Here is a 14195-nt window from a genome sequence, read left to right as displayed (position 1 = left end):
CAAAAAAATAGCAGTGTGGCATTCAATCACTGAGGTCATCAATTTTGGGAAGAAACAGGTGTGAATCAGGTGGCCCCTATTTAAGGATGAAGCCAACACTTGTTGAACATGCATTTGAAAGCTGAGAAAATGGGTCGTTCAAGACATTGTTCAGAAGAACAGCGTACTTTGATTAAAAAGTTGATTGGAGAGGGGAAAACCTATAAAGAGGTGCAAAAAACGATAGGCTGTTCAGCTAAAATGATCTCCAATGCCTTAAAATGGAGAGCAAAACCAGAGAGACGTGGAAGAAAACGGAAGACAACCATCAAAATGGATAGAAGAATAACCAGAATGGCAAAGGCTCAGCCAATGATCACCTCCAGGATGATCAAAGACAGTCTGGAGTTACCTGTAAGTACTGTGACAGTTAGAAGACGTCTGTGTGAAGCTAATCTATTTTCAAGAATCCCTCGCAAAGTCCCTCTGTTAAAAAAAAGGCATGTGCAGAAGAGGTTACAATTTGCCAAAGAACACATCAACTGGCCTAAAGAGAAATGGAGGAACATTTTGTGAACTGATGAGAGTAAAATTGTTCTTTTTGGGTCCAAGGGCCACAGGCAGTTTGTGAGACGACCCCCAAACTCTGAATTCAAGCCACAGAACACAGTGAAGACAGTGAAGCATGGAGGTGCAAGCATCATGATATGGGCATGTTTCTCCTACTATGGTGTTGGGCCTATTTATCGCATACTCATGGATCAGTTTGCATATGTTAAAATACTTGAAGAGGTCATGTTGCCCTATGCTGAAGAGGACATGCCCTTGAAATGGTTGTTTCAACAAGACAATGACCCAAAACACACTAGTAAACGGGCAAAGTCTTGGTTCCAAACCAACAAAATTAATGTTATGGAGTGGCCAGCCCAATCTCCAGACCTTAATCCAATTGAGAACTTGTGGGGTGATATCAAAAATGCTGTTTCTGAAGCAAAACCAAGAAATGTGAATGAATTGTGGAATGTTGTTAAAGAATCATGGAGTGGAATAACAGCTGAGAGGTGCCACAAGTTGGTTGACTCCATGCCACACAGATGTCAAGCAGTTTTAAAAAACTGTGGTCATACAACTAAATATTACTTTAGTGATTCACAGGATTGCTAAATCCCAGAAATTTTTTTTTTTTGTACAAAATAGTTTTGAGTTTGTACAGTCAAAGGTAGACACTGCTATTTTTTTGAACACACCCCTTTCAACTAAATGCCCTATTTCAAAGCCTCAAGAGCGTGCACAACATGATTGCCGGGTCTTGTTTGTTTTCCGAGCATCCACTGAAACCACTGGCAACTTGCTTGCCACGCAGCAACAAAAAATACACCAAAAACCTTGATCATTCTGGCTAGTCACATTGCACTGCTATTATTCTGAACAACACTGTATATACTGTGGAAATAAAGTTAAAAACTTTTTTTGAACAATTTCTTTGCAATCTGCAGAATGATTTTTCAGTAGGGGGGAAAAATAGATTTAAATCGTAAATCTGATTTTTTGTGAAAAAAATCTGTGATTTTTATTTTGGGCCACATCGCCCAGCCCTACCATAAAATTATATTCATATGGCATGCTGAAAGGCACATCCCGGACTTTGTGACCTAAAGAGTTGTCTTCTTTTCCTTTGAGACAGTGCTGCGGCCCTTGTGGCCTATAGAGGCGCTAGATGTGAAAAATTCATGTCCAGGGCCCCCTAGCGGCCAAAAAGTTCCGCGGTGTGCAGTTAAACGCCAAAACATACAAACAAAACAAATTTTGTTCAGGGATTTGCTGGTGAGGAAACTTTGGCAACGATTAATAAACTCATTTAAATTTTTTAACTTTAGACCTTAATGAGAATTAACATTATTCGTTATTAACAAAATACATAAGACACTAAAGGGACACTCCACTTTTTTTTAAAATAGGCTTATTTTCCAGCTCCCCTAGAGTTAAACATTTGATTTTTACCGTTTTGGAATCCATTCAGCTGATCTCCGGGTCTGGCGCCAGCACCCCCAGCACAGCCTAGCACAATCCACCGAATCTGATTTAGACCATCAGCATCACGCTAAAAAATACCCAAAGAGTTTCAATATTTTTCCCATTCAAAACTTGACTCTTCTGTAGTTACATCATGTTCTAAGACTGACAGAAAATTAAAAGTTGTGATTTTCTAGGCAGATATGGCTAGGAACTATACTCTCATTCTGGCGTAATAATCAAGGACTTTTCTGCCGCAACATGACTGCAGGAGGTGTTCTGATATTACGCAGTGCCCGAAAATAGTCCTTTAAGTAACTTTCAATAGCAGTGGACTATTTTCAGCCACTGTGTAATATCATTACACATCCTGCAGTCCAAAAGCATACCAATGACAATGTACAGCCCAAATACCGACAACTAATGAACCAGTAAAAGTTTTAAAGTAGCCCAATTAAGATCTCCGCAGAAAGGCAGAGGAGGTGGCAACGCTGTGGACGGGGCAACGCTGCCTTGATATTAAACAAGCTGGCTATTAAACACACAGTGAGAGGAAGTACCTGATAAATGTGCAGATTTATGTCACACAGCAACTTTACATTGATTAGCTGTTGCACCCCTAGTTAAAAAAAGTGTTTATTTTACCACCTTTCCACCCCATTACTTGTCATTAGTCTTTAGGTAAAATGCTTAGCAATAACATAACCCAATCATGCCAATACAATGAAAAAATGAGAGAAAGAGAAGGAGAGAAAGAAAGATTAGGGTGTGATGTAGGTCACTGGAGCAGACGACTGAGATTTACTCAAGTGAAAAACATGAGGCAGGCTTTTGTGCCACCCACCCATCCGAGGACAGCAGACAGAGATGAGTAATCTGAACACGGTTATTAACATTTACAGCATTTAAAGTGTTTGTGTGTTTACAAAGGTTTGTCTTGAGCCACTAAACATCATGACAGGCACATTTAAAACAATTCTCTATGTTCACTTTTCTTCCGATACCACATGACCTTTTATTAAAAGCATACTGATCATATTAAACACAGCCACAGATTTATTCCCCAAGATAATTCTTATGAAACACAACATCAAACAGCATATCTCTGAACACCTGATGACAGGTTATTTTAAAAACATAACCCCAAAACCTGATAAAATTTGAAAGCATGGTACATTAAGGTATTTCTAGCTTTAAAACAGTGATTTTATTATCAGTGAACAGTGTGATACAGGCAGACAGAGAGACAGACGGTTCTTCATTTGGTTTCTGTTTAGTAAATAAAAGTCTTACAACGCCTGAAAGTGAATCACTGCAGACAACCAGAAGACATGAACAGGAATAATCATCTTCAAAACAACAACACTTAAGCTCTCTCTCTCTGTCCGACCTTCTGTCTCTCAATGTCATGACTGCGCACATTCCCAGCGCTCCGGGTTCCGGAAGTATATTTTCCCATCGATTTTCTCAATAGGCTGACATTTTTAGCCAGGAGCCAAATCTCAGACATGAATCCCAACGTGTGACTTTAAAATAAGACTTGAAAATTGAAATCTGTACATTACTGCTTAACATCACAGCTCATGCACAGATTTGTATATAATCATAAAAAATGAGTTTTTATTTAAATTGAATTTTAAAGGACCCAAAAGTTGAGCTTACTTTTAGCATGTCCAAAACATCTCTCCTAACATTTAAACAATGATCCTACAAGGTAAAATGATAATGCATGACCTCCAAAATAGACCGGATACTTTGATAGCACAATATGAACCTGAATGTTTGGCTTGAGTTTCACAGACTGCAGAAATCAGACTTCTCCTATTAGCTGTCTCAATAGCTGCGTTTCCATTGCAGATTTGAGCAAAACTTTAGCGTTCTTTTCTAAAGACTATTGCGAAATGACAGCATTTCCATTAATCGATGATATGCGACTGAAACATAATTTTCCTCTCATGATAAGTCATTTCAAACATCACCGCACTAGGCATTATTTTAATTTAAACATTAAAAGTAAATTAATTAGGGATGCACCGATATGGAAATTTTGGCCGATACCGATAACTCTTTATATTTGGGGGGCGATAACCGATATATATAGGCCGATAAATATTCATATTATTTTCCCAGTGAAAAACTCCCAGACCGCGGACATCTTGTCTTTGCGCTAGACTAGCATACTCTTCTTAAGCCCGCAACATGTGTCATCTTCGTGCTATGTCACAGAAAGCACCAATCACAACTTCACATGGCCAGCAATGAGCAAGTGAAGTGGTTCAACAAAGCAAAATAATCCATCATTTATCGGCTTTCATTTATCGGCCTAATTTTGCTATCAGACCGATAACCGATAATATTAAAAATAAGCAGTTATCGACCGATAACGATATGTCAGCCGATATATCGTGCATCCCTAAAATTAATACTTAGTAGTGGCAACGTATAGGTGTTTCTTGGAGGTAATGGTACATTATTTTAAATCAAAAGAGATGTAGGAGTGTTATCAAAACATTATTGGGAGGTTTTATCGCATCATCTTCAGATAATTATTATGTGACTTGCATCAGGTGACCTGAAAATGCGAATAAATTGTTTCAATTGGCGTTTTGCAAAATACACATTTTCCAAATTGCCCGAAAAATTCAATTCAATTTTATTTATATAGCGCTTTTCACAATTTGGTAATTGTATCAAAGCAGCTTTACATTAATAGAAGCAGTGAAAAGCACAGAAAATCGACAGATTGCACAACATAATACACGATAGCACAAGCAGCTAAATTTGCTGAGGCTATGAATCAACATAAGCGAACACATTACTAATGTAACGTATAGAAGAGGGTGCTAAGTTAAGCCCAAGAAGGCTGCCTCCCCGGGTTAAAAAAACCCCTAGGAGAAAAAAAGGTAAAAAAGTCCTAGGAAGAAAAAACCCTTGGGAGATATACATTGAAACGGATAAGGAGATTAAGCGAATTCTTTCTGCCGGTGGTCGTTGGTCAAGCATCAGCTGGGCATCACGTTGAAGAACAGCCAGTAGATCACAGAGGTTACCACCTCATGCGAGCATAAAAACTTTTTGAGTTTTTGCGAAATTGACATGTTTCCATTGGCTGTATTTGAAATTTGCCCAATTTAAAGGGTAATGAAAACGCAGCTAATGTCCTATTACAGACTCGCAGTCTTTGGATAAATGATACAATAGCAAGATGTTAATAAAAGTAGAAAGGGCCCTTTATTCTTTCGATAACCTCTCATAAAGACCTCTGAAGTGCTGACGTATAAACCAGAGCAAACAGATGTGAATGAAAACTTTCTGCAGTCTGTCACCACACAGATCTGTTTTGAAACAGAGGATCCACCCAGAAATTGAATGAATGAAATGAGCACTTAGACAAAAGCCACATGACCGAACTGGGCAGGAATGTCCCCGGAATTTCACATCTAAAGCTTCTGTATTCCCAAAAATATTCTCTCTGTTAGAAAACGGCTTATTTGTAGATAGAAATGAGATTGGGATTCATCGGTTTGCTTATAATGACATTATATGATAAGTAAAAGTGCCGCAGCAGTACTTTCTTTAGTAAAACTCAAAATGTTGTTAACCTTTCCACACAATACAGCAGTAATAGTACTTCAAAAAGTATTTCAGGAGCATGGTTTGTTTTGTTTTAAATGTTATTCTTTACAGAGAGGTATTAAACATTTTAAAACAGACTTTAATGTAAAATCTAATAATCGACATTAAAGAATGCATTGAATTAATATTTTAAATTGTTCTCTGATATCTACACAGAAGGTTTGTGGCTTTATAGACCCCTTCAAGGTTTGTAAACATTGAATGACTATCGGGTGCGCGCGCAGCATGGGGTCAAACTGTTCATACCATCCAGGCTTTATAATGTAATCTAACAGGGCTGAAAAATGATGGCTTACCTCAAATGAAGTGAGCACTACAAACACAAGCCTCTTTGATATTTGCATTGTTCCAGTCTGCACGTTAATTGCTTGCAGCCGCAGATGTTGTATTTTTTTGTTTTTGAGATTCGCATGAATCGCGAAAACTTAATGGAAGACCTGGTGCGATTTTCACAGCCCACGACATAAGTAGGCATTTTTAACGATACCGTATAATACGCAACTCAATCTGCTGTAATGACTTTTCTGACCCCGACATGCGCAGTGGGAACCGCCTGTGACGTGAACCGTGAAGGGGTCTATTAAGTGCAAAAATTATCCAGAGATGGTTTCACATTTACATCCCTAGCATTTGCTCTCAAATGAAATGGTCAATTATTACCTTTTTTGAAAGAGTCATGAATAATAATGTTGAGCTCTGCTCTGATTGGCTGTTTCACAGAGCAGCTCAGTTCAGTAGCTCTGTGTGTGTGTAAACAGACTGTATATGTTTGAGCCTGTAGATACAGATTTCGAGGAATAATCAATTATTCGGAGATTGTTAATGGACGTTTCTGAGTAGTACGTTTTTTTTAGTATGGACGCGCAAAACACAACTGTAACGTAGGGATGTGCGATAATTTGCATGTGATTGTCATTGTGCATCTCGACGGGGCAACGTGGCAATTTCGCATGAATTATCATGGACGTATCGCTTGCGATTATGCTTGTGCCGGTGTTCGGTGATACGGTAAACCACGGTAGTAAAACGGCACGGTAGTGTTATTGTGGGGTCTTCAAATTACCGCAAAAAGACGTGCATTATTTTTTTTCCTTTGACCGGTTCAAATAACACTGCACGGATGCTGCGTAGGTGTCACTCATACACAGGTGCAGGTGCACACGTCAGATTCTCATGGAGAAGGATGGCGAAAGGATGAGTGCTACTGCTGACTATTTTTATACATTCTAAATAAGTTAAGTATGGAAGGGTTTTGGCTTCGTGAAAAAACAAAGAGGGAGTGCTGGTGATAGACAATTTCCCTATGTGTAGAATATGTGGACGGAAAGGGTCTGCAAAATACGGGAACACTAACTTTATGCATCTTCGAGACAATCATCCACAGTTCACGGAGATAAAGGTAAGATACATGACATCATATTTCATATCTTGTGTTTAAATAATAACAGTTAAGTGTCCGCTTAGCAATGCTAAGGTCCGCTAGCTAACGTTACGTTTGTCTAATATTATTACGTCTATTATGCTAACGTTATATTAGCTATCCTACCACTTGCTATGTGGTATATATTATTAATTATAGCTGACACTGAGCATGACAGGTAACGTTAAGTTAATTACTTAATAAATAGACTAACTACAATTAATGTTAGTGCAAAACGCAGCTGCTAGAGTTCTTACCAGGTCAGGCAAGTTCATATAACCCAAATTTCAGTATCTTTACACTGGTAAGTTATCTTTTTACAAAAAAAAATATTTTAATCCTCTAAATTGTGTTTTATGTACATTATGTATATTTTTATTGACTGTTAAATGCTTTATGTGAATTGAGTTAAGTGATGTGTCACTGTCTGACTGTCAGTAATAATGACCATTTAAATATGTTACGTAATTTATTTGACTATATGGTTGAATACACAGTACAGTGAATATAAATGGACATATTTAGCTGTATGTGTTCTTTTACTAAAATGAAAGGAACACATATTTATGTATCATATTTAATCATCACAAACAAGCAAAAAAGACAAACTATCAGTAAGCTTTACCTTCTTTTTATTCTCTATAATTGTCTAAAATGCATCTTTAAGGCATGAAGTAATATTTTTCTTCTCTGTTTCACAGAGTATCCAAGCATCTAGCAGTGCTGCTGCTGGCTCATTTTCAGCTGTAGCCATACAGTCAACGGTCAAAGTGGCTTTCCAACGTCAGGCTGCATATGGACTGATGATATTTTGCAATTTAATCATTTAAACCACTAAAGTTGACTGCTTTTGCAGTTTGGACTTTATTCTGTTTGAATCTGATTGGTTCAGTTTACATATTTCAACTGGGTATTGTTTTATTTATATCATTTTAACAAGTTAAAGTTATTAAACCTTTTATTTACACTATAACAATGACATTTGCTCTTCTTTTCAACCTGTTTTTGTAATGCATTTCAACACCATGGTAATACCGTCTACCGTAATAAAACCTTCATAAATCACCGCAACATGAAAATTTAACACCGGCACAAGCCTACTTGCGATATGTTTGGAATATGGCCCAGCTTGTCAGTGAACTACGGCTTTGTGTGCCGCTCCATCTGAATAGCAGGTGATGGCAATTTACTACTAATCAAGGAACCGGCTTTACTTATGCGATGCGCATGATATCGCATGCAAATTACCATGCATCCCTACTGTAACATCAATAGTAGAACTTCAGGCTAAACGTTAACATAGCATTAACTGGCATATTTTTGTGATTGTTGCGGGCAAAAATCCTTGATCTTGCGGCACGTTTTCTTAAAAAATGCAATAAAATATGCAGGATATTTATGCAATTTTAATTGCGGGAACTTGGAAAAATTGCGGGAACTTGCAAAAACTGCGAGAACAGGCAAAAACAGTTTGCAGCTTTTGCAGCTTTTTGTTGATGTTCACGTCGCGTAATTATGTCACTTCATAGTGTTCCCATGGCAACAGGGGACGCTGTGCTTGTGTGAAGTAAATGCAACATTTTTCAGCTTTCTGCTAAGATATATGTGACTTTTTGCTACGAAAATGCGGGGATTATGAAATCATGCAAGCCCTGCATCTGCAATTTATGCGGCGAAAGTGCGGTGTATTTAAAAAAAAATGCGTCCGCTGCATAAATATGCGGACTTGATTGTGTGCATAATCACGTTTTTCTGGAGGGACTGAGTGCTAACTCAGCAGTCGCAAGTTTGTTTTTAGCATTGTAACAACATTGTACTTAATTTAATGTGTAATTTAATGTTTGGGGCGCACATCTCAACTGTAACCTCACAGTTGGTGTTATGTTGAGATTGGTCTGTTTTCCAGCGATCTTTTGCATGCACGAGGTTCACAAGGAGGAAACAATTGTTTTTAAGGCTCACGATATGTCATCACAACTCTTATTATTAATTTATGCCTAAATACAGTTTTACATTCTATGACACCTTTAATAATCGCTAGGGATGGGACGATTACCGTTTTCACGATTAACCACGATAAAATGTCCTGACGGTTAGTATTATCGTTTAAAATTTAATTATCATTACAACTGTGTTTGATTACCGTGATTTAAAAAATTCGCTGTAAATCCTGTCCAGCCAGAATCAGTTTGACGCAGGCGCGCACATGCAACATAGTTTTTTGCACAAGAAGGCATTTAATGGATAATACATTGTATCCATTCACGGTAAACTTATTAGACAGATTTATTTATTTTTTACCAAATAATTTCAGGGACATAAAATATTAAATTGTGATTTTCAAAAATAAAACTTGTTCAAATGTTTTCCAGTGTGTGTATCGTTCTTTTTGAACATTTCCATCTCATTTTAACAAAACCATGATAATATTGATAACTTTGGTCACCATAACCATGATATGAAATGTTCACACCGTCCCATTCCAAATAATCGCAATTACGATTACAATATATATAATTGTATTTTTATCATTAATGTGCCGACCTACATTTTAGTATCAGTATGTCTCGCTTGTAACCTCAACTGATGTTCAGGTACTAGCTCCATAAGATGCCTCCAAAACCATCCAAGTTGGTAAGATGTCAAGATAAGACCGGACGAGATATTTATCTTACTTTTAACGTCACATCAGCACCTAAGGCTATTTCTAACTTAGAGACCAATGAGACATTACAGATTGGATTGGGTCGTGCTTACTTCTGGAAACTTTCCTGTGCAGATTATTTTTATTTTTCAATCTACTTGGCAAATTTAATCAAATGCCATAAAAAGGCTGTAAAATCTCAAGATATAAATCGCCCAATACTAATCCAAACCAACAGCGTAAATAGACGGATTAATGAAGAACATTTTTATCCAAAATGCAGCTTTACTTCAGATGCCATTTAAACCAAAGTAAACCCACAACAGAGCCACAACTACTGTGTAAATTTACATGAGAGAGGGTCTTTAAACAGACTTTATTACTGCAATGAAAAGAAAGCTCAAAGAGCAACTTAACACTTATAAAACTACTAAACTGTGAATATAAAACTACAAAATTCAAAGTTCACCCCGCCTGTATATTACATAACACTGATGTTATCTAACAAAGTCCAAATACTATCAAAAGGAGCTTTGCTGTGACATTGATCATTTAAATACTCTCAGAGACTATCAGAGCTCATTCTCACCCGTCTCTTCTGGTTCCTCTGTATTAAAGTCCTCTGTCTCTTCTAGAAGACATTGGGTTCTCCGGCTGCTGTTCCCCATGTAGAAGCTTATTATAAACTATTTTAGACCCTGAAACAGACATCAACCAACCTCATCCCAGCCATAAACACGAACCTCCAAATCAACACATTTACTTCAGTCAACAGAGAAACGCAGAAGTCTGCTGTAAAACCTCCTCCAGCTTATTGACAGAAGTCAAAAATAAGCATCCAGGACCAAAGACATCACAGTTAGTCACCCTCGACTCAAATCTCATGACTTGACTCACACGATTCATTAAATCCAAAGGACCATTCTACAAATAAACTCCAACAGAAAACTTCCGACATCCATCCATCGTATCAGCGATCCGTGAGTGCCGGATTATGCTGGAATGCCAAAACATCCAGATTCCAAAAGGAAGCGTGGAGAGATCCGACAATGATCTAATGCACAGCACACGGTTGAAAAACGTCCAGACACGTGAGAAAATGATCGATACAGCCTACGGCATGGAACGCTGTACGCACGACTACACAGATTTGGAAAAAGGCATTGGAAATAATCGATAAATGAGTAAAATAGCGGCAGGGATCAGATAATGCTTAAGGAAAATCTCTGCCGTCCATGTGACATCCATCAAGCCCAGTCCAGTTTGAGTTCAGTAAACCTCGATGTGTGTACAAGCACAGTTCTGCACACACGCACAGAGTTAAAGTAGCATCTAATTACCAAAGCTCAGGATAGCACGGCTAGGTTTTTATCCTGGTCGTCTACTGCACTTATTTCTACAAAACCCCAAATTACAGTTTAGGGAGAAAGAAACAAGTGGTCAGAAACTACTCGAAATACTTTTCTGGCCAATCAGGAGCCAAAATATACACAGCGGCCAATCACAGCACACCACACTCCAGTTCAACCAATCAGAAAAACCAGAGCCTGTCGAGACAAAAGTTTTATTTTAGTTTTGCACTGTAAGCTGGGAAAACAAAGTCTACAGCGTATCACAGCTAAATACAACAAGAACGAAATGGAAGGCCGTCTTAACAAAACTGCTCAATGTTTTTTCATCTTCATTGAATTTATCGCTCTGTAAAACAATGCGCATGTGGGCGGACGTGTAGCATTTCTTTACGAAGTAACATCGCCATCTACTGGCGGCCTGGCACAGTCTTGGCGGATTTGTGTAAATGCACATCATTACGGTGTAAATCTAGCTTTTTCAGCAGATCTTAACTTTAGTTTTTGTTACATACATACCAACACATCTGTTGTCAGGGATCTGAATACCAAAACAACTATTCATAATACACACAAACACACTACATGCAACACATATTTATGTACAAATACATAAATACTTTTGTTTCCAGGAATTCACATGAAACCACAAGAACTCCTCTACACACCCACTGAATAAATGACACATTACTTTGGGATTGTGACAAGTGCTTAACATTATTTCTCAGATACAACACTAAACGCAACACCCATGTGATTTCCACAGCAGTCATCACACTTTCAACTTTAGGTTTGTCTAATGTTTATGACGTCAGGCTGGACAGTATATTGGTATAAAACGTGATGGTATAAATGTCTGATCAGATATATACTTAATATTCAAAAGGGCTGCACTGTATTTTAACCTCCTAAGACCCGAGCTTTGGTTTGGATTGCATTTTAGATTTCTTCCAGCTATTTGGGGTTATGAAGAACCAATAAATATAACAACCAAATACTTTTCTTTGAACATGAAGCAGTGCAATTGTCCACATTTGTGTACAACTGGTTTCAGTTACACAGAATTAAGTATTATGGTGCAAACAACAAAAAATGTGATGTCCACGTACAGGGTTTCCCGCAGAAAATGAGTTAGTTGAGGTGGTAGGGTTTGCCGCCACCCCGGGGGGATGTTGCTTCTTTGGCAAAATTCACCTAAAGTTAAGTAGTTCGCAGTAGTTTGCTACGGTAAATATCTGTATTTTTTAATCTAAGGACGCATTTTCTGTAAAATAGCTTTGAAACAATATGCATTCATTTGTAAAGCACTATACAAATGCTCAAACATAGTGAACATAAACTCCTGCCTTCTTTCATTTAATTGGTTGGAATGCTTCTCAGCTCTGTAATGTGATTGGCTGGAATTTGCGTTTGTCTTAAGAAACACAACTTCTTAAAACTTAAAATTCTTGCTCGGTCGTGTAATTCCATTGGCTGATTTTTTTGTTAAGGGGGTAGGGTTCCCCAGCTTAGGTGGGCCGCCCGAACTGCAAAGTGCTGCGGGAAACCCTGACGTATCTGGACACACCAGGTCTTAGGAGGTTAAGGAAAATTCATTATCTTTTTAAATACAATGTATCATGATACAATACAATATGTTGCATGTTGCGATACATTGCAATACTTTTTCTTTCTTTTATCAAAAATGTAAAAAAATAGAGCTGTTTTTTTTACGCCAAAGTGTGTCCACACGAAAGCTGCAGGTGTTTTTTAATTTTCTGCCATTTTTTCACTCCCGCTGAGACATTGGCCATATATAACAGACAACTGGACAGCGACAACTACAGCAGCGGCCGAGGAGGTTGTTTAACGCACACAGATTTTTTTTTTATATCGACAGTACAGATTGAAATACCGATACACTGTCGTGGGAAAAAGTAGCATGATAGTTAGCTGTATCAATATTTTTGAACAGCCTTATAGACCCCTTCACGGTTCACGTCACAGGCGGTTCCCACTGCGCATGTCGGGGTCAGAAAAGTCATTACAGCAGATTGAGTTGCGTATTATTCGGTATTGTTAAAAATTCCTACTTACGTCGTGGGCTGTGAAAATCGCACCAGGTCTTCCGTTAAGTTTTCGCGATTCATGCAGAATCTCAAAAACAAAAAAATACAACATCTGCGGCTGCAAGCAATTAACGTCCAGACTGGGACAATGCAAATATCAAAGAGGCTTGTGTTTGTAGCGCTCACTTCATTTCAGGTAAGTCATCATTTTTCAGCCCTGTTAGATTAAATTATAAAGCCTGGATGGTATGAACAGTTCGACCCTGTGCTGCGCGCGCACCCGATAGTCATTCAATGTTTACAAACCTTGAAGGGGTCTATATATAAATAGACATTCATCTATGTATTTGAGAAACATTTACATATATATATTTTTTTTATTTATATTTTTATAAATTTTATAACATTATAAATTGTACATTATATATACATAAATAAATAAATAATTTTTTTCTTAAATGTATACATGTATTTGTGTGTATATTATATATTTATACACATAATAATTACACACAGGACACACACATATATTATTCAACACAAACTTTTATTTTGTATGCGATTAATCGTTTGACAACCCTAGCATGTCTTACATTCTTTCTGTCTCGTTGCTATCTGCATCAACCTACAACTTAATATTTTGAAGTATTAAAATCATTCAGTTATTGCAAACCATGTGATGCGTAGATGCGTATTGTGATGCAATATTCTGATTGTTTTGGAATTTTACAGCCCTCCTATTAATAACGCAATTTTAACCATAAGTGTGATATTTAATGACTCGTACTGTGGGAAATGATTTTGGTCATACTGTCCACCAACGCAACTGTAGGGTCTGAAAGCATAAGACACACACAAGATTTCTCACACACTAATTTTCCACCTAATAATTAATTTTCTCATTGTTGTAAGGAAGTTGAGAGAGGTCGTATAAGTTTCCTGGTTTTGTTTAACAACACGGGGAGAGAGAGAGAGAGAGAGAGAGAGAGAGAGAGAGAGAGAGAAAGAATTTCTAAACAATTTATATTTATTTCTCTATAATACAGGCAAATACTATGAATTGTGAGAGAGAGAGATCATAGCAGGCTGACATGTTATATTGTTTC

General features: G+C 37.6%; 1 protein-coding gene across 8 annotated transcripts in view; it reads right to left on the bottom strand.

Moving 5' to 3' along the window:
• rapgef1b (Rap guanine nucleotide exchange factor (GEF) 1b) overlaps window positions 1-14195 on the bottom strand; it is a 62674-nt gene that overhangs the window by 46439 nt on the left and 2040 nt on the right. For 2 of the 8 annotated variants that reach the window (XM_055179968.2, XM_055179972.2), the window contains exon 1: window positions 10282-10464. The exons of 1 other annotated variant lie outside the window; for it this stretch is intronic. In XM_055179968.2, coding sequence (XP_055035943.2) covers window positions 10282-10360 — 79 coding nt within the window. In that variant the 5' untranslated portion in view covers window positions 10361-10464. Of the gene's footprint in view, window positions 1-10281; window positions 10469-14195 lie in introns of those variants that run through there. 5 more of the 8 variants (XM_055179969.2, XM_073871544.1, XM_055179971.2 and 2 more) reach the window with 5 other exon arrangements.

This window comes from Misgurnus anguillicaudatus, chromosome 9 (genome assembly GCF_027580225.2).
Source record: "Misgurnus anguillicaudatus chromosome 9, ASM2758022v2, whole genome shotgun sequence".
NCBI classification, from domain to species: Eukaryota; Metazoa; Chordata; class Actinopteri; order Cypriniformes; family Cobitidae; genus Misgurnus; species Misgurnus anguillicaudatus.
This window is presented reverse-complemented; position numbering and strand designations above follow the sequence as displayed.